Source organism: Mirounga angustirostris, unplaced genomic scaffold, assembly GCF_029215605.1.
Source record: "Mirounga angustirostris isolate CCGP_5_RB_7025 unplaced genomic scaffold, mMirAng1.0.hap1 SCAF_69, whole genome shotgun sequence".
Taxonomy (NCBI): Eukaryota; Metazoa; Chordata; class Mammalia; order Carnivora; family Phocidae; genus Mirounga; species Mirounga angustirostris.
The window spans coordinates 172,823-197,600 of NW_026991777.1; the positions used below are offsets into that span (position 1 = coordinate 172,823).

The following is a 24,778-nucleotide window of genomic DNA, read 5'->3' on the forward strand; positions in this document are numbered from 1 at the left end:
ACAGAGAGAGAACACAGATTTTTGGAAGTCCAAGTTCGGGACACCATCAGGGTCAGGTTCCCGCGAGAGCTGTCTTTCTGCGTGCAGATGGCTGCCCTCTCGCCTATGCCCTGTGGGGTTTCCTCAGCGCCTGCATGTACACACACACACACAGAGCTCTCTCTCCCTCTTCTTACAAGGGCACCAATCCTACTGGATTAAGCCCTTACCCTGATGGCCCCATTTACACTTAGTTACCGCTTAAAAGCTCTCTCTTCAAACATGGTCATATTGGCAGAGAGGGCTTCACGGTAAGACTGTGGGGAGCAGTGGGGGAGGGGACACAATTCTGTCCCTAGCAGTCACGAGCAGCACTTCATGCTGTGGCCGCGTACAAGTTTTTGCCAGTTTTTAGAAAACGACCATGAGAACATTCCCATAGTAAACATTTGGGTATATTTATGATCACTGTGAATATTGGACAAGTTTACATTTTTTTTTTCTAGAAGGAAACAACTAAAAAGAAATAGCTCCTGCATTAACAACCTTGTTTCATCCCTGTCATCCTTGTTCTTGGAGGATTGTGTTATGTCCTGAATCAATCTGTTCAAATTAATCATCTGAATTTAGGGCCTACGTTTTCCAATTAGCCATAAGAAGGGGTTGGGGTGACCCAGGTTCTGTTTTACCTCAGCTCACCTGCAGGCTTCAGCTGGAAACTCTCATCTTTAGGTTGACGCTATAGAAATTAACACAAATTGGGTAAGTAGTTGACTAATTGCTACCTCTGTATTCTGTCAAAATTAGTGAATTTTAGTTTGTGTGTAATAATAAAAGGAATTTAAATGTTTGTTTCTTCACAAAGAAATTATATTTCTCTAGTCGTACAAGATGTTAATAATAGTGAAAATTGTTTGGGGATTCTTTTCATACGCCTTCAGAAATTTCTCAAGAATTGAGGTCAGATGGAACCTTCCTTATTACTTTTGATATTCATTAGAATACTAAATAAGTTATTTTTCAAAGAAAATTATTACTTTATTTTTAAGAACAGTATCTGCTTGATAAATATTAAGATATTAATACTAGTAGAGGCCCATGAAGAATTTACAAAAAGGAAGGGACTGAACTTAGTTCTTTAGACATCACATCCCTCATATGTAGTTATTAAAGAATATAAAATGAAACAAAAAATGAATTTAAATTAGGTCAAAAGATGAAGATGACTATTAACTCATTATCCGTGAAATTACAAAGAATTACTTACAGAATATAACAGGACCCCCACTCCCAACATCTGTAAAAGGATACCCCTATCTTAGAACAGGGGAAATCCCCCTAGAATCCTGTAAATTTCCACAGTGCACTGGGGCTTCCCTTCTGGTATAAAGGTTGAGGTAGCAGAAAGCAAGAGTGATATCCATCATGTTAATACAAATATAATAAAGGACTATTTTTAGAAATAAAAACCACAGTTCTTTCTCCTCCTCTTTCTTCTCCTCAAGTCAGTTTACATTAGATTAATACTTTCTAATTTCTACTGAGATAATCCAGTTGGGTCAGTGATTGAGAGTGAAGAAATGCAGTAAGACCCTAGAAGAATCCACTGAAGTATGAAGCTTTGTTGTAATAAACTTTAAATATTTCCAAGCTAGTAACCAGCTTTGTTAATATAATGTCTTGAGATTTATCCTCTCACTCCCCAGATAATCCAATGAGAAAGCCTGATGGCTCTGGGGATCGAAGTGAGGCTGAGTGAGGGTAGGAAACATGAGAAGGGTAGTTCATGGAACGATAGGTCAGCAGCCACAGAGGCCAAGTGGTTACAAACATGGGCTCATGAGTTAGGCTGTCTGGGTTCAAACTCTCTTGCCTTTGGCAATTTAGTTGACCTTTCTGTGAGTTTCCTTATTTGTAAAATGGAGCTAATAAAGACCACCTAGTGTAGTTGTTTGAGGATTACATTTTTTATATTTGTATTTATAAAATATTTAGAACAGTGCTTGGCATATGATAAGTGCTCCAAATGTGATAGGACAGTCGAAACCATGCTCTGGGCTTTGGGATAACTCCTTGGTTTGGAGTAGATAATCTTGGTGCTTTCTTGAACTAAGGAGAGAATTACTGAAATGCCTTTTTCCAGGTCAATGTATTTGGAAGTTCCCACACAGTACCTTGGGTGTCTGTATACACACAGATACCTACATTAGAAAAAAAAAAAAATCTTAAAAACCAACAGATATATGTCTATCTTTCCCATTAGCCATATATTTTTACCCTGACAATGCCTTTGGAGTTACTATCTAGAAAAATGATTTTATCTGATAATCAGACATCTGATATCTGATAATGATTTTATCCGATGACTTTATTCATTGTGTCATAAACTTTGAATCTAGATTATCCTTCAAGTGTGCGTCCAGCAAAATTATTTTTATTTCATAAAACCCATTGGAGAGTCTTAGCTTTAATTGTTCCATGAATCACTGGAGTCACAGGGATTTTTGCACATGAGGTGTCTTTGATCTCATTTTAGTTTAGTGTTTCCACATGTGTTTCTGAATAGTAAGGAGTTCCAGAGTGGTGTGTCCAAGTTCCCTAAGCATCCCTCAGAGGGCTTATAACTATTTAAATCCCAAGCCCACCTGAGAGTTAAAGTTGTGAATTAACCAAATCAATCAATATGGTGGTTTTCATGTTAGAGATCAAAGAAGATTAGGCAGAAATTGTCAAAAAGCAATTTCACCACTGACAAAGTTGATCACCTTCTGACTCCTCAGAGAAATGGGAAGTATCCATCACTCACATATAAGACCTCCTGACCGCTGATCTGGGATTGATTGATGGATGGATTGATGATTTTTAAATTGGGCTCAATCTGTAGGCTAACAGTTTTTCAGTTTTAGCCATAATCTAAGGGAAAATGATATGGATAAAATTTTAAGAAGGGAAATTGAAAATAACCTATGCTTTAAAGGCTAGAAAGTATTTTTTTTTAAAATTAAGGTTGAAAATAACTTTTAAATCTTTCTGATCCCCCCCCCCCAAAAAAATCTTTCTGATCCAAGTTTATTTTTTGTTCTTGGTTTGTCTCTCTCTCTCTCTTTTTTTTGAAGATTTATTTATGTATTTATTTATTTTAGAGAGAATGAGCGTGAGCGGGGGGAGGGGCAAAGGGAGAGGGGAAGCAGACTCCCCACTGAGAGGGGAGCCTTACATGGGGACTCGATCTCAAGACCCTGAGATCACCACCTGAGCCGAAACCAAGAGTTGGATGCTTAACCGCCTGAGCCACTCAGGCACGCCCCCTGGTTTGTGTCTCTTAAGCAAAAAATTGTATGACTATTTTTATAAATCGTGTATCAGGTAGCTTTGTTCAGCCCCTCAAATACTTTTTGAAGTAAGCAAGTCATAAATGAATAATTAACTATAATAATAACCATAAAACTATATATAATAAGAAACAAATTCTAACAATAATAAATGAATTAATGGTTTTCTTAAAAAGCTCTGGAATATATAGTCTTTACTCAACACTCAACATTCAGAAAAATGGCCACTTGCTGCCATTTGAGGAAGTGTTTTCAGGGCCTTCCTAGGGCCAGACTTCGCTCAACACACACTTTGTAAAGGTCATGTCACCATTTGCTGTGCTGGGCACAGAGGGTAATAGAGACAAGGGAGGCATGCTGTGCCCTGGAGCAGTGAGAACTGGTCTCTGATGAGCACAGCTGTTCCCATAAGATTTATGAAACAAACTAACAGAGGTCTTGTTTGGGTATCTTTCTAGGTATAAGAAAAAACTTAAGATAAAAAAGAAAATACCACTGAACACCATGTGGACTGCCAACTGTATGGACAGAGTGGAGGATGCCAACATCTGTGCTGGGAGGTCCTTTATCCTGGGCTGGCCCACGGTGACCTTTGTGGCCACCTTCGGGTAAGACCGACCGTTTGGTCTTGTATTTACATGGGATAAAAAGAAAAACATTTTAATCTGATTATATGTCAAGCCAGTGACTCCCTTTTTGACTTCCCATAATGACACTCATTTGCCTTGTACTTCCCCCCAAAAGGTATGTACAAATGGGAGCAAGTAGATAACATAGAGTGGGAACTATTGGAGTAATTTCTTTTGGTTTTGATCAGTGGTTTTTCCCATGGGCTCTAGGAGCCACTTGAGGAATTGGGTGTTTTAGGCATATGGAAGGAGAATCAAGAGAGTGAGGTTCTAGAACCCCTCTCCAATATCCTGCCCCCTAATTCCCAGGGGGTATGTGTGTTTCTAAATCACTGGCATATTTTTCTTGAGCAAGTACTATTAAAGAGTCCAATTAAATTTGAAAAATTGCTCTTATACTCCCAAGGTCATTCCTTTAAAAATAGTATGGAATTATACAAATAAATTAATCATGTCATTGAATATGAGGTTGCCTGAATTGCTGTGTACTGATTATCTTAGTTGGTGTCTCTAGAGAGGTGACCATCTAAAACAAAAGTATGATTGCATTGAGTAGAGGTTAGTTGTGCAAGACACATTCTTAGGCTGACACGAGGATGGGGAATGTGACTCTCTACCCCGGACATCCTGAGCAGACACTCCTGAGTTTACAGGGGTGGTGCAACACTTACATCTGCTGTTTGAAACAACCACACCCCAAGTCTCATTCTTGTTTTGCACAATGAGTGTTCATCACATGCACTTAACACCCTTCTTTCTTCTCCTCACCCCACTCCACCAAAATGTCCCACGTCATCACAAAGGGAAGACAACGAAAATGTTTACAAGTTGTTAATTTATTAAGCCCTATAATGCAGCGTTGACTTAAGGAGAAATTTTCAAAGCTTATTGGGAAGAAATATGTATTTATATGCTCTCCGCATGTCTTCTTTTCCACGACGCATTTCTGTAAAGATTCTCAGTTCCTCTTGCTTCCTGTCTTCTCCATGTTGCAAATGGAAGGAAACAGTTTCAATTGGGAATGTATAAAGTCTTTGACAGGGGAGTTTCCAAGAGACTTTTTTTCCCTAACAAGCAGGAAAATGTGGAAGCCAGGCTTATACATGTTATATTAGTTAAAAAGCTGTGTAAACATATAGAAGGCATTTATAACAATTCCTGGCACCTAGTGCTTTTGCTATTTGTGGTTATTACTGTTCTGCAGATCAGCATGGCTAACTAGAAGCTGTGTCCATGCGCATAGGCAGGCTGGGACGCTAAGTGGGCGTTCCATTTTCCAGATGGGACAAATCCTGAAACAGCGATGGAGGGGTTGGGGAGCAGTGTTGCTGGGAGGAGTATAAAATGTGGCAGCCACTGTGGACAGTTTGATGGTTCCTCAGTAAGTCAAACAGAATTACTATACGACCCAGCAATGCCACCCCCAGATAGATACCCAAGAGAAACGTAGGTCCACACAAAAATTGATACACAAACGTTCATAGCAGCATTGTCGACAATAGCCAAAAAACAAACAAACAAACAAAAGTAGAAACAACCCACGTGTTTATCAACAAATACACAAAATATGGTACAGGAGCTAGAAACAGGAAGGAAGGAAGAGTGACTGCTTCGTGGACACAGGTTTGCTTTTGGGTGAAAAAATGTTCCAGAACTAAACAGTCACGGTAGTTGCACAAAACTGTGAATGTACTAAAGGTCACTAATGGTCAATTTTATTTTGTGTAGTTTACCACGGTAAAAAAACGCTAGTAAGTGGTAAGGCCATGTATGCATGAGGCTTAAAACATTCGCAACTTTGGGTACTAAATGCTGTGAAAACTTTAGTTGAGAAAAGACTAACCTTTAGTAGTTTAGCACTAGCTGGATCGATCTTGCTCAGAGGATCACAGTAACGAAGAATGTTTTCTAGAAACTAATTTAACACATTCCAATCTGCTATGTGTATAAAGAAATAAAAATATTACAGGTGTTTCTTCCTAAAAAGCTATTCTTGTTTCTGGGCCAAGATAGTTCCATCCAAATGCCAAATTCCTTAAGTATGATTTAATTTGAATAATAATGTTCTTTATATCTGAATAGCACTTGCAGCTGCAGGAACACTCGGGGTATAATTAACCCTTTTCCAGTTCTGGAAACTGAAGATCAGCGCAGTGAAGCAAAGTGCCCATGATCACATAGCTTGCATCACATAGTTACAATTAAGTGTTCAGATTCAAAACCAACTTTTCTCCCACTTTAGGATCTACTTCCCATTGCTTTAATACGCTCATAAAAGAGTGGGGTCCCTCCAAAGCGCAACTATGAGGACAGTATGATATTAACACATGCATCCACATCCTTAACAACTGGCTGCTGCTATTTTTTTTCTGGAATGGTGATCTTATTTTGCTAGTATAAGTATTGTATGTATCTTAATTTTTTCTTCCCATTTTTTTTAAATTGCAGTTCTTCGGAACAAAAGGAAAAATGGCATTCTTTCCTTCAAAGGTATCTTGTCACTATACATATTATACATCTTTAACCCATGAGAAAAGAATAAATCTCTTCAAAGCAGTGCCCCCACACACTATGCTTCCCCTACTTAGTAGAAATTGTTAGACTATCCTCAAATAATTTCTTATTTAGATGTACCCTGGCTGCTACTGCAAATAATCTGCTCTTATTTACATGCACATATTGCTTATTTTTGATGAAATTCTGGTTATCACTCTCATCTTCCCCTTCTCTCAGACCTAATGATTGGAGCTAACATTATTCTCAAAAGATACATATTAAATTTTCTTAAGTGCAATTTACTCTCCTGAGTGATGCTCAAAGCACCTTCTCATTCCTACCCTTGAAGGTGCTGGGCCCTCCAGTCTAGGCAGGAAAGCTTTGATGACTGGATCCGCTACTCACATCTTACATGACAAGAGCAACCTGTTGTTTTCTGAGTCATGTCTTACTTTCCTGAAATAGTTTTGCATGTTTTCTTCCAACCCATAATTTGATGTTGCTGAGTTTATTTACATGCATTTAAAAATAACAGAGTATGTTGAAAATTTTAGCCACATAGATCAATTTGAAAGTAAGCTAATAGCTAATTCATCCTACTCTATTTGGGGTTATTATTGAATTTGATTAGGTACATCAATCTGGCCAAAGAGAAGGACCAGCCCAAAAGCATTCCTCTCAGAATCTTCACTGAGGACATCAAGAACTGTGCCTGTGTAAGTGTTTTTAAGACCAAAAATTAAATTCCATGTTCCTGATTCAGATAGAATGAAAGAGATGGAGATGGAGATAGAGAGAGGGAGGGAGGGAGAGATGGGGAGGTAGGAAGGAGAGAGCAAGAGATAAGAAGAGAGAGAGTATTTAGAAAAGTACCATGTGGGAAAATGTATTTTCCTGTCTACACGTGTCTTTGTATACATAAAGAGTGAATCCTAGGTAATATGAAGTGAGAGGAATCCATGCCACAGTACTTAAGCATGAAAAGAATATTGCATGTTAAATATCCATAATATTTCCCTGGTTCTTTCTAATAGCAACAACACTGGCTTGTAATAAGGTGATTTTCACATGCAGGTATTTCCTACTAGAAGTAAACATTTTTTCCCAATGGTTACTACTTATGTACAGAATGGTTTGGATTGTTTCCACAGTTCTCCACCCTCCCCCCATTGACGCTTTATTTGGTATAACTGTAAACTCACAGAAAAGTTGTAGGTATAAAAATAAAACAAAAAACACCCCATGCACCCTTTACCTAGATTCAGCTATTAGTAACATTTTACTCCACTTGCTTTATCATTTATTTTCTTTCTCTGTCCCTATTATGTGTATGTTATACTTATTTTTGAGGGTCATACAAATGCCATGGCCCTTTATCCTTAAACCTAGGTATTTCCCAAGAATAAAGATATCCTCTTATATCACCATCACACAGTTATCACCTTTAGTAAATTTAACATCGGTGTAATACTTTACTCTGCCTTCCATGTTCCCATTTTGTCAGTTGACCTCAATAATGTCTCCTTTCCAGTACAGGATCTACTCAAGGGTCAGGTATTTCACTTAGTAGTTATATCAACTGCAGAGGGGTTTTGAAAGGTCTTTTGATCCAAGGAATATCAGGGTTGAATTGAGCTCAGAGGGATGACACTTTTAAGGGATCAGCATATTTCTATCTCATTTTCTTTTGGCTGTTGGGGGAAAAAAAATCAAACCAGTTGCCCATTCTTGGTATAAAATTTGATTTCTGAAATTGTAGTGCAGTAGCCAAGACATTTGCAATGATGAACAAGATACTTTGGGTATCTTTAAGTGACATTTTTTTTTTCCTGTTATACTTTACAGTAGCTCTAGGTCACACAAAATAGTATTTGAAGGTGGAAAAAGGGGTAGTTATTCCTGGCCAAAGCAAAAGCCATGCAAATATTTTGATTGGTTTCTAAGCACCAGGTAGATGCATTGCATGAAGGAGATAAGGCCAGAGGGTTCTCTAGCAGCAGAGCACACTCTTGTCTCTGCCTGCTTTGATTTCAGCTGTGGCAGTGGGTTACACTCAGAATTTTCCATGGAAAATTACCTTGAAATCTTTAAAAATCAACTTTATTTATGTATAATTTACACAAAATAAGCATTTCTAATGTTCTTCACTTGTTCCTGAACATCCAAGTTTCCCTCTAACACTGTTTTCATTTCATCCTAGAGAGATGATCCTTAGCATTTCTTGTGCAGACCTGGTGCAAACAGATTTTCTTAATTTCTCTTATCTGAATATGGCTTTATTTCACACTCACTCTTGAAGGATATTTTGAGGGATGTAGAATTTTGTTCGCAAACTTTTTCCTTTCAGCTCTTTAAAGATGTTCCACTGTCTTTTTGTCTTTGTGCTTTCTGATGAGTAGTCTGTGATCAATCAAACGTTAATCCCCTGTAGGTGATTTGTCATTTTTCTCTAGCTGCTTTCAAGAGTTTCTCTTTATTTTTGGTTTTTAGCAGTGTGGCTATGAAGTATCAAAGCATGGTTTTCTTTGAATCTGTCCTATTTGGCATATTCTGAACTTCTTGAATTTATAAATTTAATTTCACCAAATTTGGGAAATTTTGATCATGATTACCTCAAATATTTTCTTCCCCATTTTCTCTCTCCTCTCCTCCTGAGAGTCCAGTTATATGTATATTAGACCCTTTCATATTGTTCATAGATCCCTCAGACTCTTAATTTTTTCAATCTTTTTTTCCCCTTTTCTTCTTCAGACAGGATAATTTCTATTATCTATTTTCAAATCACTGACTTCTTTTTGTCATCTCCATTATGCAATGTAGCCTAGTCAGTAAATTTTTTCTTTAAGATATTTTTCAGATAAAAAATTTCTGTTTTTAAATATTTTTAGTTTCTATGCTAAGATGCCTCTTTCGTTTATTGTGAGCATATTTTCATTTGTATCATTGAGCATTATTGTAATAGCTGTTTTTGGCTAACAGTCTGAACATCTAGATCATCTCAGGGTTGGCTTCAGCTCTTGAGAATTGATCACATATTCCTTGTTCTTCATATATTAAGTAACACTTTGACTCATATAAAAAAAAGTAACATTTCTTTTTCTTTTAAATTATTTCAAAAAGCAGCTTATTTTTCTGAAGTCATTTGTTTACAGAGAGCTCTATCTACTGGAATTTATCTGTTTTGGAGAACCTACAACATGCAGGAAAATATACATACATCTCTGGAATTACTATTTTGAACATAGTATGTTCCTTATACCATGAAAACCATTATCTTGCAGACCAGATAAATTAAAAAGTGATTATTAGTATTTCAAAAGAGATTTTTTTTTCTTTAAAAAGATTTCATGGGAGGGATGCCTGGGTGGCTCAGTCAGTTATGCATCTGCCTTCGACTCAGGTTATGATCCCAGGGTCCTGGGATGGAGTCTTGCATCAGGCTCCCTGCTCAAAGGGGAGCCTGCTTCTCCCTCTGTCTTCTCTGCCTGTGGCTCCCCCTGCTTGTGCTCTCTCTCTGACAAATAAATAAACAAAAATCTTAAAAAAAAAAAAAAATTTGTGGGAAACTTTTTAAGTTGTACTGAAAGGCTTTCAGACATCTTAAAAAAAATAGCAGAGCCATTACTTCTAACTAAATTTCAAGCTAAGACCCAGTCTTGAATCCTCTAGACAATTTAACATAGGAAGCCCCTCCTAGACAATTTAACATAGGATATCCTTGAGTTTGGGTGCTCTGAGTCCTACTGCTAGGTTCTGAACACTTTTTTTTATAATCCTTAAAGCTCAAGTAGTTTGAAATCAATGAACACTTTTGTTTATACAAGTTCGATTATCAAGCAACTTTTGGGCCATCTGTCATATCAAGCAATTGCATTTCAATTCATAAGAAGAAAAATACAATGAAAGAACAAGTTTCTTTTAACTTTGTTTTTAATATTTTTAAGGACTGTGAGTGTCCACTTCTGTTGCTTGTCTTCTTCATGCACTGTTTCTCAAAGAACACAGGCCTCATTGCCTAATAATGTTATAAAAAGTGTATGCGTGGTTGGTTACATATTGTCCTCTTTTAAAATGTCTTTTGGAATTCGGGTACTTTTATCGATATCATCTCAGATTCCTATCCATCCCTTTCAGATAATTTTCAATAACTGTTTTCCTTGTTGTATGGAGCAGTTTCTCAATATAAGGTGTGATAGAGAGATATTATAAGTAACTACTCACTGTCAGAGTTGCGAATGGAATATAAACTTCTAACATTTTCAGTCTCATTTCCTAGACTCATTGGTTTTATTTGTCTCAACAGATTTCAACAATGGAAATCTTAGTAACCATGATGACACAAAGAAAGTATTGACTAAATAGTTTTTTTTTTTTTAAATGTCTGTCACAGACGGTTCTTATTCTGATTTTGCTGAAACTGAGTATGTAATTGCGAAGAGAGAAAAGTATCTAGCTCCTCCTTTTTAAACTATCTCCCCTCTCTATTTTGGGAATAGCCTTATGGAGCTGAGGGTCAGTTCATGTCCCCTCGTGGAATTCTGTTTTTCTCTTTCTTGCTTAAGCTGCTATATTTTGTAAGCCACAAATCCTTGAAGGGAAATATATGTTTCACTGAAATGTTTCCTACTAGCTTCATGTTATGTAAAGAAATGAAAATATAATCAAGGGTGTGTGCTCTACATATGCTTTACTTTGTCATTAACTGAAAACAAGCTTTGCCTTTAGAGTATGGATAATAATTTGACAATAATTATTTGGTCACCTGCTTTAAATTTTTAAAAATTTATAGCAATTTTTCTCATTTCTTTTTTACAGTCTGTAACTGTAACAGTAACAAATTCAGACACAGTGAATGACATTATCAACATGTCACTACCAATGCTAGGAATAACTGTAAGTACCCTTGCAAACTATTTTTAATTTAAAAACCATCTTTGACTTTTGAGATTTGTGTGTGTGTGTGTGTGTGTTGTGTACCTCCCGTTATAAGACAGCTGATTATTATACATATCATAGTCATATTTTGTCCCCCAGATTTAGAAATTGAAGGCAGCAAAGCTATATTATTAGCCTATACATGGGTGCTCTTCTTGTCTTCCCATTTTAAATTTTCTGCGAATTCAAAATCATAGCATAAAATTGGGCTATAATTTTAGAGTGCTAATAACAACATGCAGTTTATTGTATATATTTTATACACAGACAATAAAATATTTCTAAGTTTCTAAATATTTCCTCCTCTATTGGACTCTTCTTTCTGTGTCTTCATTCCTGATTCCTCCCCATCCCTGTTTACCCTGGTCATCACCCAAGGACTCAATCCCAGTTAGATGAATCCTAAATTATATGTTTTGTTGTACATTTTGACATAAAGACCACATGGCTAGAAGCTACCTCCTCTTGATGCAGTTCCTTGGGATGAGGCGGCTCACACCCCTTATGAACTGGTAAAGAGGACAAGTTCTGAATAAGACCATGATCTGGGGGCAGTTGCGTACATATCACTTTCATCTTGTTTTGGTTTTAACGGCCTGTTCCTTTATGTTTTGATGGCGCTGGTGTGAGTTGCTGGATTTTTTTTTTTTTTTTGATGAAAGACATGGACATATTTGAGGATGAGGTTTTCTAAGGGAAAAGAGAGGGAGAGTGATAGTCAGATGGACAGAACTGAAGGGAGCACTTGTAAAGCACAGCTTCTTATATAAAATCCTCTATAAATGCAAAAATGTCTTGCTATTATGACATGACATAATTACAAGATTCTTACTTAAATTCTGTCTGACCCAATGGTATAATAAAGCCCCTTAAAAATTCAGGGCAACTGGAATTTAGCATAAGAAATCAATGATTTCTGTACAAACAAAATTTAATAATATATCTGAAATAAAATTGAATTTATATGTACTGAGTAAAGCACATATCTACATTGATTTCTAACCTGTATGATATATATACCCTAAATAGGAATTAAGTCTTAGACAGAGAGTGAGTGGTTTTAGGGATGAAGTTGAGGAGATTGATTAATGATGAAGCTCATTTTATTTCATGTTTGTGATTTTCCTTTGCATAAAGTGATCAATCTCACCACACAAAGAATTTCTGTTTTAATGAAGAATTGGGGTTATTTGGCTTTATGTATGCCTGATTTAAGGGATTCCAGCATAGCATTTCCAAACCCTACCCTACCTTACTAGCTCTCACGAGTTATTTGCAATACAATTTTGAGCAGATTTAGCTATGTGTGTGTGTCTGTGTGTCTGCGTGTGTCTGTGTGTGTGTCTGTGTCCATACCTATGACCTTTCTTCATAAGGGCAAGACCATGATTTTTAATCAGGAGTCCAGGTCAAGCATAGTACCTATCACCAACAACTCCATGTCAAACATTTTTTGCTTTAGTCTCCTGGAAGACTCTCTAAAATAGTTCAGCGATCTTTATAATTTAGATGTGTTTGTTTCAAGTAGGACTTCCAGGTTTACTGGGCGGTAATTCTGCTGGGAGTAATTGTTTTCTGCATCTGATATGTTGTCTAGGTTAGAGTCCTTGTTCTTTCTCTCCCTGAAGTGGGGCTTGCCTGCACCAAAGCCAGTGGCTGACTTCAGTCCACTAACTCCTCAAGGCCTCTTGGGCGTTTGTCTCCTTTTGCCCAGGGCTGCGGAACTATTGATGCCTTTCAAGTTACTTTGCTCAGGAATAGTCATAGCAGGGTATATGGCTCTCTGGACAATATGCATGTCAGGGCAGGGACATTTGGCGGCAAAAGCCAGCATTATCCAAGGAATCTAGAGACAGCGGAAGGCAGGACTCTGAGATTAGAAGTTTCCTCCTTAGCGAAGGGGCACAACTGTGATTTCTTAGGCCATGGGCCACCCACACCGTGAGGGGCTGATTGTACTGTGGTTTCCTGGCCTTTATCAAAAATGACAAGAACCTGGGACGGTCCACTGGAGGCTATGAGGGAACAAGTTAACAAGTACTGTAGCTACCTCCATGGACCAAATGGCATTTATACTGGCCCCAATTCTTTCTTTCTGGAAACAGAGAAATGCAAAGGAAATGTGTTCTTCAAGTACTGTGAAAGATTTGTTATGATGCATAGTTCTTTTTGTTTCCAAGGGCTCTGAGAAAGACTACCAGCTGTGGGTGAGTGCTGGCAAGGAAGCGTCCCCACACCCACTCACTGGTAAGTGTCAGGGAAAATCTAAGATGGGATTGATTAGGTTCAAAATTGTAACTCTACATCTCAAAGTAATGGTTGTTCTGTCTTCAGCTTAAATACCCTTAAAAGTGAAAATCACATGCAATATTCACTCTCACGTTTATTAAAGAATTACCAGGTGCTTACTTGTTCCCAGGCACTGAGGACATCTCTTCATTCATCAGCTTAAGGTCTAGTTAGGGAGAGAAATGTAAATTTTTCGTTTCTACTTCATTTTACCTGACAAACGGAGCTGTCTTAAAAATTTTTTTGTTTATTGTTTACTTACTTATTTACTCACTTAGGTATGAAAGCATAGAATTGGAATTTTTTTTTCCCATACATTTATTTTTCATATTCCAGTCTTGAATTCCAGTTCCTAACAACTAAATAGCCTCTATTTTGTGAGAATCCGCTAAAATCCAATCATGTCTCTGAATCCAGGTATAGGTATGTATTTAACACCTGCTCTGTGCCCAGAAGTTTTCTCAGCATCATAAAGAGAATGAGATAATCACATTTAAACTCCTCAAGTCTTCACTGACTAAACTACCTGCACTTTGTTGTTTCTCAGGCTTTTTCCATCACTGTTCTTAAGGTTATTGATAAACAGATTACACCTCTCCTAAAATAGTTATTAGCACAAGTCCTCTAAAAAAAAATCTTTGGATTAGCAAAATTGTTCAGTGCTTACCAAAAATAGAAGGATTAAAAAACAAGAGAAAAAAGAGAGGATCTGTAGCAGACCTTGAAGTATAGTAATGTATGGTAATGGTGACAATGATTTCTGCTAGAAATCTTAGAGCATTCCTTCTTACATGCGTTTTTCAAAATCTTTTTAATAATCCTGTGAGGCGGGATGCCTGGGTGGCTCAGTTAAGTGTCTGCCTTTGGCTCAGGTCATGATCCCAGGGTCCTGGGCTCCTTGCTCAGTGGGGAGCTGCTTCTCCCTTGGCCTGCCGCTCCCCCTGCTTGTGCTCTCTCTCTCTCTCTGACAAATAAATAAATAAAATCTTAAAAAGAAAATAATCCCGTGAGGCTATTACTCTTTTTCAAGTTATCTAAAGAATATTTTCAAGTGATCTAGAAATCTAAATAACCAATTTCTTTCTACGAAATGTATATTCCCAGTCTTAGAATACAGAGAGTCACCAAGGGCATAGCTGAGGAAAAAAATCCCCCCCACCATTTCATGTTTCATATTAATATTGACATCTCTGTAAAAGTCGGCCAACCACAAAAAGGAAAAAAGTCAAATACTTAAATATATTTATTTTAATAAAGTGCATTAATTTAGGTAAAACAATATAGATGATAACTTTTTAGACTTTGAGCAGCTTCACACACCAAGGCAGCTCTAAGGAATCCGGAGAGCCTGTCATTCATGATGATCCATTGGCAGCATTCAAAATGCATTTTTTACCAATGCTCTCAATTCTCAATTGCGGATTATCTCCTGGTTATCTTTGTGATTTGGTTGTATTGCTGTCGTAGAAGCTTCTTTTTCCTTAAAAGAGGGAAGTCACTGTGATTCTTGTGAACACATCAATGACACTGCATCTATGACAGATGAGAAGGAACAGCAAAAGCTCCCCAAGTTACATTCAATAATAAATCAGAAATGACAGAAAGAGAACTTCCATTCTGTTCTTAAAAAATGAGATCCATATCCTATAGCACAGGGTCTTTGAGAATTCTATAGAGAGGAAACAATTTAAAGCATACAAGAACAAAACAAATCACTTGGCAGGCAACTCTCACTGACTCTGGGTGCAGTTTTCCACTCTGTAAACATCGTTTTGCACTTTGCTTCTGGGTTCCCAACACTGTTCAGCCTTCCCTCTGATCATCACCTGGCAGGACTCCCCTTGGAGGAAGGGCAGCAGTGGGAGGGAAGTATAAAGCATAAAGGCAACCCATCCCACTGCCCTTGAGTAGCTCTGCCTCTAGAAATTGACAAAAGGAAATGAAAAAAAAATCTGCTCAACTGACATTATGTGAGAGAGAATAGCAATTCTTAATATATATGTTCAATTATTTAAAAAATATTACCCACCAATGCATATTAATATATTTACTCTGATCCTTATAAGTTTGTGTGAGGGCAAGCATTTCAAAGGATGAATGTAAGGCTCAGAGGGGTCAAGTAATTTGCCTAAGATGTGCAGATCTCGTTAGTGTCAAGGCAGAAACTAGAAGGCCTTAAATATTCTCAGATGGAAACACAGCGAAAGTCAGCATTGTGCAATGCACTGATGAATCTTTGTATTCCAAGTAAAGTAACATGCTTTACATTTTTTTTCTCTTTTTAAAATCTTTTCCTTGGGCACCTGCTTTCTGCAGGGTGTCTCCAACAAGAGCGAATATGATGCTCACTCAGGAGGCACAGAGTGAGTGCCAGAAGCCCCAGGAGAATAGCAGCATATACCAGTGTGATGCATACACTCATGGGAAGGGGGATTTGATCAGAGCCATCACCATCAGCCTGAATCTATATTTTTTCCATATAGGACATAAACATCCCTATGGAATTAAAATGAGCCATCTTCCATCTACCACACTGCTGCCGCAGACACCAGAGGACTCCATCTCTCCTTCCACCCTCCAGGAGTCCCTCCTTCTGGAGCAGGGGTTCGCAGAGATGCAAGGCCGGTTCATCCTGAAGCCCAGGCACCCGGCGCAGAATGAGCAAGGGAGAGGTGAGCCCCTTCCCTTTCTTCAGGTGTCTTCTCTTGGCTCATGTCTCCACTCTTGCCCACAAATTGAGGACACAGAGCTCACTCTCTCTGTGGGGGGTGGGGAGGAACAGTAGAGGCAAGAACCCCAAAACTGCACAGAATCGAGCTTAGAGAAACCCAAAGGTCTTAGGACCCAACTCACTTCGAGGAAGGTTGTGTGCTTGTTTTAATTCTCCTAGATAGACTGTTAGCTCCTTTCTCTGTATCCCCAGAACACTTTCTACATATAATTATGTGAGTACACATCTGTGTGTCTTCTTAGAGCACAAGCTGTTTGTGGCCTGGAAACAGGTCTTCCCTATTCCAGGGTTTTATCTAGTATCTCAGGCCATCACAGGATGGAATCAAATGACTGCATGGCTTAGACGCACCTGGAATGGAAGAACTCCAGTGGAGTAAAGAGTTATGGAACTGAATTGGATTTATTCTGGGCTTAGGCTGAAGTGGCCTTGGGCTTACAGTTAGAATTCAAGTCTCAATTCTGCCCCCACTTTCCATGTCTGCTTCAGACACAGGTCAAGGCTGGAGCTAGACTGAATGTTTATGGTCAGGGCTTTTTCATCTTCCTTCTTGCTATTTTTTTCCCTACCATTCCAGTATTCTCCCATTGATATTTTTTTCTCTGATGAAAATGTGTTATTCATCTGAGAAGTATTGGGCCAAAATAGAAAGTATTTTATTGTTATGATTGTGATTCTATAAGCACAAAGTTTCAAAAATTTTATTTTTTAATATTCATACCCTAATTCAAGCATTAGGAAACATTAACCCAAATCTTGCCAGGACTGTTTAAGAAAGAATAGGTTTCCATAAAGTTAGCTTGTTTAATCATTCCTATATTTTTCATGGCTATAGCATATATTTTTATTAGTAATAGAGGCAACATGACCTCTAACAGCAAATAATGTACATTATGAAACATCCAGCTAAGCCTGAAAATACCTTGGAGAAAGTATAGGACTCAATGTGTACTTATTTTCTGTATACTCATAGAGTAGCTAGATATATAGCTTTGTACCAAGGGATACAACATTCTTCTTAAGAGCATTCTTCTTATTAAAGCTGAAGAATGGAATATATTTGGGTAGTTTTAGAAATAATAAAACTAGGGGAAGAGTAGGGAACCCAGGTTGCATACAACAACTCAACTTACATATTAACACGTATCTTCAGCAAATGCATACATTTTGATGTACAGGAATCTCCTCCTGGATTTAAGAATGTGTTTGCTTTCTTTCTTCTCTCCTTTTAAAATGGTAGCGGTATCAATTTCAGAGCAGGAAGAAAGAGCCTTAGTTAAGTAAAGTGGTAGCCATCCTTCATGATTGCCTACCTTCTAGAGGTTGCAAAATCAAATAGAGAATGGGAGTGATGTCTGCTTTGGAGGGGGAAGAGACTGATGTCTAGACTGCCTGAGGCCTTCTGAGCAAGGAAATTACTTTTATCAAGGCTGCCACGAGCCATGCCTTGTGCTGAGTAGTACATTACATTTAGTTCAACGAGTTGTAGGCAGCAGCATTTATGTTAAAGTTAAGCAAACCAAAGCTTAAGAATTTTTGAGTAATCTAACTAGGTGGCAGAACCAGGATGCTTCTGGTTCTTAGATCCTGGTCTCTCTGGTCAAGTGCCATGAGTGTTGCCACCCACGTGAGTGGATACGGTGATGCACTCACTACATCCCAGAAAAGCCCAGTGGACAGGTGTTTATGGGTGTTTGGTGAAATGTTGCTCATTTGTTTATCCTTCTACAGCTTGGCTCTTCTGTGGACTTTTAAAGAATTCAGTTATTTAAGCAGATTTTATAAGCAAATGTTAAGGTATCTTATAAGGAAAACATTCATAGCTGAGCAGTAGAAACTTTCAACTCAGCTTTTCACTGCAGATCACCTTTTCTTTGTAAAGCTCTTCTTCTGCATTCCTTTGATAGGGAATGTTGGGTAATTCAAAATCATCTCTGGAAATTGGGGATAAATCAGGCATTCATAATCTCTCATTGTTTTTCTTTTTGTATGTTTTCTTTCAAGCCTTGTACTGGTATGGTGTATATACATGTATGTTTGAGTATGTGTGAGGAATTGGGTGCAATTCATTGTGGATTAGACTCTTTTCCGTAAATATCAAACATAATTTACAAAAAAAAAAGTCATCTCTGGGTAGCTTGGTGGGGTATCACAAGAAAACACAGTCACCTGGAATCTTACCACATAGCCAGCATGTAATGACTATTTCCCAAGAACCCTGAATGCAGGGAGTCATCCTTGGGGATGGCCCAGAGCAGAGACACCAGAGGCCACCTGAGAAGTGGGGTCAGGCGGATCATGTCATGAGAGGCAGATCCTTTTGATCATAGAAAGATGAGCACTCAGGGGCACCTGGGTGGCTCAGTCGTTAAGCGTCTGCCTTCAGCTCAGGTCATGATCCCAGGGTCCTGGGATCTAGCCCTGCATCAGGCTCCCTGCTCAGTGGGAGTCTGCTTCTCCCTCTCCCAATCCCCCCCTGCTTGTGTTCCCTCTCTCGTTGTCTCTCTCTGCCAAATAAATAAATAAAATTAAAAAAAAAAAAAAAAGTTGAGCACTCAGAAAGCCAAAGAGGAAACTTAAGACTGGAAGGAGACTCACTGTGAAAGCAGATGATTAACAAACTCAGCTTGATTTGAATACCAGATCTTTTGAGCTTTTAAAATCAGATCTGACACTGGATGAATCCACTAATCATACTTACCAATAGGAAACAAACAACAAGTGAAGTGCCTCGTGATAAAGCACAACGGGCAGTAGATGGGATTGAAAGCATTGACACTAAGTCTGATCAAGTCTCTAGGTTTAACCATCAGTTTGCAGGATCTGGGGAACAACTGTTAACACCATAAGAATGCTATTGGCCAATTTCAAAACATGGAAAATTCTACACAAAAAATGCCTCAGTTTCCCTCTTCTAGCCATTGCAGTGAATGTACCGTAGAATGGGAATGGTGAAAATAAGGTTAAGCGGGATGGCTGGGTGGCTCAGTTGTTAAGCGTCTCCCTTGGGCTCAGGTCATGATCCCCGTGTCCTGGGATTGAGCCCTGCATTAGGCTCCATGCTGGGTGGGAAGCCTACTTTTCCCTCTCCCGCTCCCCCTGCTTGTGTTCCATCTCTCACTGGCTCTCTATCAAAAAATAAATAAAATCTTTAGAAAAAAAAAAAAAGAAGGTTAAGCAAATAAAACAACAACTACTACTACTAATCTCACTTCTTCCTTAGATTACAGGCAGAAGACAGTTAAAAGCGGTTTTTTCAGAGACTGGGCCTGTTGTCTGGGCTCCAGCACTAGCCAGGACAGCCAGTGCACAACCCCACCTTCTTCAAAGCCAGGACAGCTCTTTGGAGTTTCCCTCATGGATGTGTGTAATAAAGACAACTTGCCCTTCCCAATCCTGGTAGGTCATCTCCTTTTGGTCTTCTATAGCCCTTCTGAGGAGGGGACACTCTGAGAGGCCACGTGTCCTCATCCAAATCTATTCCCAAATGGAGAAGTCATTAGACAGCCCCTGGCTTTGGCTGAGAAGCTCTGTTACTGTTATTTCAAAGAATAGAATCTGATTTCGGTCCTGCAGAGTCATGAGGCAAATACAACAGGAAAAGACATTCTCCATTCCACTTGGGTCTTGTTTCCACAAAGACATGCGGAGGCTTGTTCAGATCAGTCAAAATGGACTCTGTGTATGTGAGTCTCTGAGAGTCCACCTCATCTTCACACTCTCCCCTCATTGCCTTCCTGAACTCACATGAGTCTCAAGTCTCCTTCAGCAGAGTCTACTCAGTCTAACAACTGTAAACATCTGACACGAGCATAGACTCATCCTCTGGCAAATAGGAATCTGTTAATCCTAACAGAATATGTCAAATGAAAGCCACAGAGTTTGGCCTGTGTTATCTCAAACTGCTGTAGTGAATTGTCAGTGTGGACATTGACTGAGTATTCGGTGTCTCTGCAAGCACTGTACGGGATGTAGGGAACGTTCTGCTAGCTATGAAGAAATGTATCATCTTAGCTAGCATGTTACCTGCTAGCTACTACCCCAGGTCCTTGCATCACAGCAAATTTAGAGGGTAGCTAGGATTATCATCCTCCACACTTCTTAAACGAATCGGAAAAGCCTCAGTACAGGATGTATGTGCCCCAGCTCACACAATAGATAAGTAGCATAATAGACTTCAGATCCATTTTATTCCCTGAGTCCAGCCCTTATTAAGATTCTACACAGCAGGGAGAGGACATGAAGATACAGCAAAAGACAATGAAAGACTCATGAGAAGGGAGGGTAATCAGAGAAGGGGAAGAGAGTTTCTGAGCCTGACTTTAAAAGAGGGAAAGAAATAGAACAAGTAGGAATGGAGTATACACTCACTTAAAGAGAAATAAACAAATGGGAAATGTGTATTTCCTAAATAGACTTCCATACTTGGCGGAGAGCATCTATGTAAGGCAATAATGAGAAAAGAATGGTAAAGTAGGAAACGGACGGTGATTGTGCAAAGGCCTTGAAGCAGAGAATTTTGATTTAAGAGTGGAAACTCAATGGAAAGGAAAATCTGCTTAAAAGAAGTGTTTAAAATGTTTCAGTGTATGACTGTAAAATGGATATATGGGTAGAAAGTATATAGAGAGACACTGAAAAAAAAAACAATCTAAATTGACTTTAGTCCTTTCAGCTCAAAAACAGTGTACCATTGCATTCCCCTCCTCTTTCAAAACGGAGGCAAGCTTGAGCTCTGCGTTTGGGGTATGAGATGCGATATAATTTTCTTTTCTTCCTACAGGATATGCTTTCCCTTATTAATCAAAAAGGGTCCCTCACAGAATGCATCTTCAGCAAATCACCCAATATAAAATCAACCAGGGTCCTAAAGGAGAAACTAAATTCTGGGGTCAAAGTGGACCTGTACAGCGAATCTGTTCATGTGGTCGCATCCGTCTTAAAGGTAGGGAAGGTTCTAGCATTATCCACACACGAGTAACTGAAGCTATGATTGGTGTCTTTCATCATGACTGCTCAAGAACCATAATGGGCATAATAGATTAAGAACCTGACAAGCTGAAAAACGCTTGACAAAATCAAAATTTAAGGAAGCTACTTTAGGAGTTAAAAGCCCCATATGTTAGAAATTCTTTCTGTTTTCACCACACACCGCCTACCCTGCCTTCACTCCTGAAGTCGCCATGCAAAATACTAATACTGAAATGACTACTAGTCATGATAATAAATTTCAAAATACGCACTGACACATACACACTGTTTACCCATGCAAACATTCTCACCACCCTCCTAGTGAAGGCAAAGTTTCCAAAAGAAATAGAACAGGGAAAGAATTTAATCCATCCACCTTGGCACTTATGAACAGCTCTGAACAACCCTATGTTAACGTAGTAATGACTACAGTCTTAGAATCTCAGTCACATTTGGTCTTCCCTTGTCCCCCGTTAATGTTCGAAGATGTGATCAATAGCAAAGTCCAGAAATGACTTAGGTAACCACTCCTACACTGCGGTCATAGTGATATCCAGTAGTAATATACATATAGGCATCAGGAGACAGGAGAAGAATGCTGATACATTACGTAGCAAGATGAGTGTTGCCCTCTGTAAGGTGAGCACATGGAATCGATTTTCTAGCAAGAGTTAGGAGGTTCCGGGTGCCTGGGTGGCTCAGTTGGTTAAGCGACTGCCTTCGGCTCAGGTCATGATCCCGGAGTCCTGGGATCGAGTCCCACATCGGGCTCCCGGCTCAGCAGGGAGCCTGATTCTCCCTCTGACCCTATCCCCTCTCATGCTGTTTCTCTCTCTCTCTCTTTTAAATAAATAAATAAATAAAATCTTTAAAAAAAAAATCATTAAAAAAAAAAAGAGTTAGGAGGTTCCTTCCTGATTCGGTGTTATAAGCACCGACTAGGAAGAGGGTATGCACATGTGGGCATAGTGCTTAGACATTTTTAAAGTTTTCTCTTCCTGAAGTTGATGGATCTTGGTGGAGAAACAGACTCTGCAACTTTGGCCTTGATAATATCATGTCAAAAAACTGGGAATGGACCTAATCTAGAAATGAATCTATCCTCAGGACCTCAGTGAGTCTACTATTAGACTCTCGACTTTTAGACAGTTAAGAAAAGGAAGAATGAAGCAATTGTGCGAGTAGCTTTCTTCCAGGGAGCACACATACCCCGAGTGAGAAGACCTAGTTCTTTCCTAATATGTGTGCAAGAGCCCACCTGTTTCTGTTTCGATTGTTTCAGGCCTTTTCTTGCTAGAGTTAAGAGCTAGCACTGTGTCTAAAACAAGCAACATGGGTAAGCGTATTTCTGTCCAAGAAGCTAATAGGATTTAGGATGGTCTATAGCCAGACCCTGTCAGTTTGTGGTACTTTGCAAAAAAAGCACACAAAGAAAATAAGTTCTAGATGATAGAAGGGAGCTTTATCTTCATTTCTACCACAGCCTAAGCTCTGCTTTAATGCCTCTAAGATTTAGGGGGAGAATATCCAAGCACTTGATGCTGCGTGTGCAAGTCAATGGAGAGTCAGAGCCAAGCTCCGTGTGGGTCCCAGTTTGGGTATCTGTGAAGGAAGTGGGGGCTGAACTGAATTTTTTAACTACATATTTTCTCTGTAATATTTCCAATACATATTTTCTGTAATATATATACATATTTATTTTTATCTCCACAAGTATTTCCTAAGAAATATCCCAGGATGTATATTTTTGTCTGATCTCTATGACAAATGGCTCGGTGTTATTGATCAAGGGAACGAAGAGGAGAAGATGACTGCAGCGCGGAGGTAACGATGCAATAATTACTCTACTCTGGTCACATCTCCAAAATACACCCAACATACTATTAGGAAAACATTGGCTTACGTTTTGCAGCTTTGGCCACTATAATCATGACGAATGTCAAAGAGTTTCAATTCTTCAAAGCCATGGGGGTCAGCTTCAGAATAGAGGCACGCTTTAGGGCTATTATTGTTCTTCTCCTGATCTTATTAATGTGGACTCCTTGGCCGTTTGACACCTTCTGGATCCATGAACCTTGTAGACGAAATTCCCTGGTTCAAGACACATGCAAGAGCATCAACTGCCAGGGCTATGACCTTAAAAGTCTGTCAAACATTTAACTAACCAGAGAAGTGTTTATCTGGCTCAGGAACTAAATTCAGTGCAACAATTTTGTCTACATTCATGCCTGGAACTCTGCTAGAGAGGGGTTGTGTGCTAGATATACAAGGATGTATCCTTTTCCCTGTCTCTGTTTTTCCAACCTCTTAAGTGGAATCATTTACCTAATTTAAAGTGTGTTTTTCTGACCTTAGGCTTTTAGCCCAGCTGCCAAGAGCAAATATTGTTCTCTTGCGATACCTTTTTGGAGTGCTATACAACATTGAGCAACATTCCTCATCCAATCAGATGACAGCTTATAATTTATCCGTTTGTATAGCCCCAAGCGTTCTTTACCCACCTGATTCCGGCACCTTGGAATTGGAAGACAACTTGATAAAAAAGGTAATGAGAGCTCTCATTTTTGTCCCCCAAGGGGTAGAAACCCTACTTTGAACCGGACATGTGCAGTAGTAACTCTGACGGATGGAACCTTGTGAAGTGCACATTTTCGTTAGGCCCCTGTGGAGTGGCAGAGTTCTTTAGGCTACTCTGGCGGGGTCTGGGAAGGGGTGTCGTTAAACGGGAAACTCGGAGCAGTCGAGTCACTTCTTCACCCTCCAGGAGACTAAACACTAGACTGACTAAACGAGAGAGAGAAGAGTCGTGTGATACGATAGGAAAGAACCTGGGCTTTGGAGCTTCACCAGTCAAGGTTCAACTCTCAGCCTAATCCCTGAGGGAGTCGTAACCTTGGGCAAAGCCATGGTTTCCTCACTACACAATGGCGACAACAGCCAGCTCCTCCGGTCATCACTGGCACATCCTGGGTGGCTTGGGCAATATGAGCCCCCATGGCTCCAAACACATTGGCCTTCCTCTGCCAATTGTGGCTCATCTAGAAAAGTACTCAGCTACTATTTCACCTCTGCTACGTCATATGGAAACTAGCAAGAGATTCCAGAATATCCTAATAAGATGACAGGTCTTCCCCAAGCTCACACAGAGAGAGCCAGCATGAGGCAAAGCAATGCGTGAGAAGGGACTGAAGTTAGACAGACAGATACATTTTCTCTCCAGCTGTGTGGGTTTTCCCTCACAACCCCACCAAAATCTCTGCTTCCCAACTTTAAGATACTTCTTCATTTAAGAAATGGTTTTCTTAAGTTTTTGTTCATACTTTATATAAAGTTTCATAAGATGTTATACATCAGTTACAGCTCAGTAAAACTGGAAACAAAATTTAAAAACATAAAATAAGTAAACTTTAATAAGG

The 24,778-nt window shown here is 39.1% G+C and overlaps 1 protein-coding gene across 1 annotated transcript in view; it reads left to right on the top strand.

The window, feature by feature from the left end:
- The window catches only part of LOC135363236 (rho GTPase-activating protein 20-like), a 26,034-nt gene extending 2,790 nt beyond the window's left edge, over positions 1 to 23,244 (top strand). The window contains exons 2-10 of the mRNA XM_064583875.1: positions 3,770 to 3,919; positions 6,389 to 6,430; positions 7,068 to 7,152; positions 11,252 to 11,329; positions 13,552 to 13,618; positions 16,144 to 16,332; positions 19,615 to 19,790; positions 21,175 to 21,336; positions 23,077 to 23,244. Coding sequence (XP_064439945.1) covers positions 3,816 to 3,919; positions 6,389 to 6,430; positions 7,068 to 7,152; positions 11,252 to 11,329; positions 13,552 to 13,618; positions 16,144 to 16,332; positions 19,615 to 19,790; positions 21,175 to 21,336; positions 23,077 to 23,190 — 1,017 coding nt within the window. The 5' untranslated portion in view covers positions 3,770 to 3,815 and the 3' untranslated portion in view covers positions 23,191 to 23,244. The remainder of the gene's footprint in view (positions 1 to 3,769; positions 3,920 to 6,388; positions 6,431 to 7,067; positions 7,153 to 11,251; positions 11,330 to 13,551; positions 13,619 to 16,143; positions 16,333 to 19,614; positions 19,791 to 21,174; positions 21,337 to 23,076) is intronic.
- Positions 23,245 to 24,778: the final 1,534 nt, after the last annotated feature.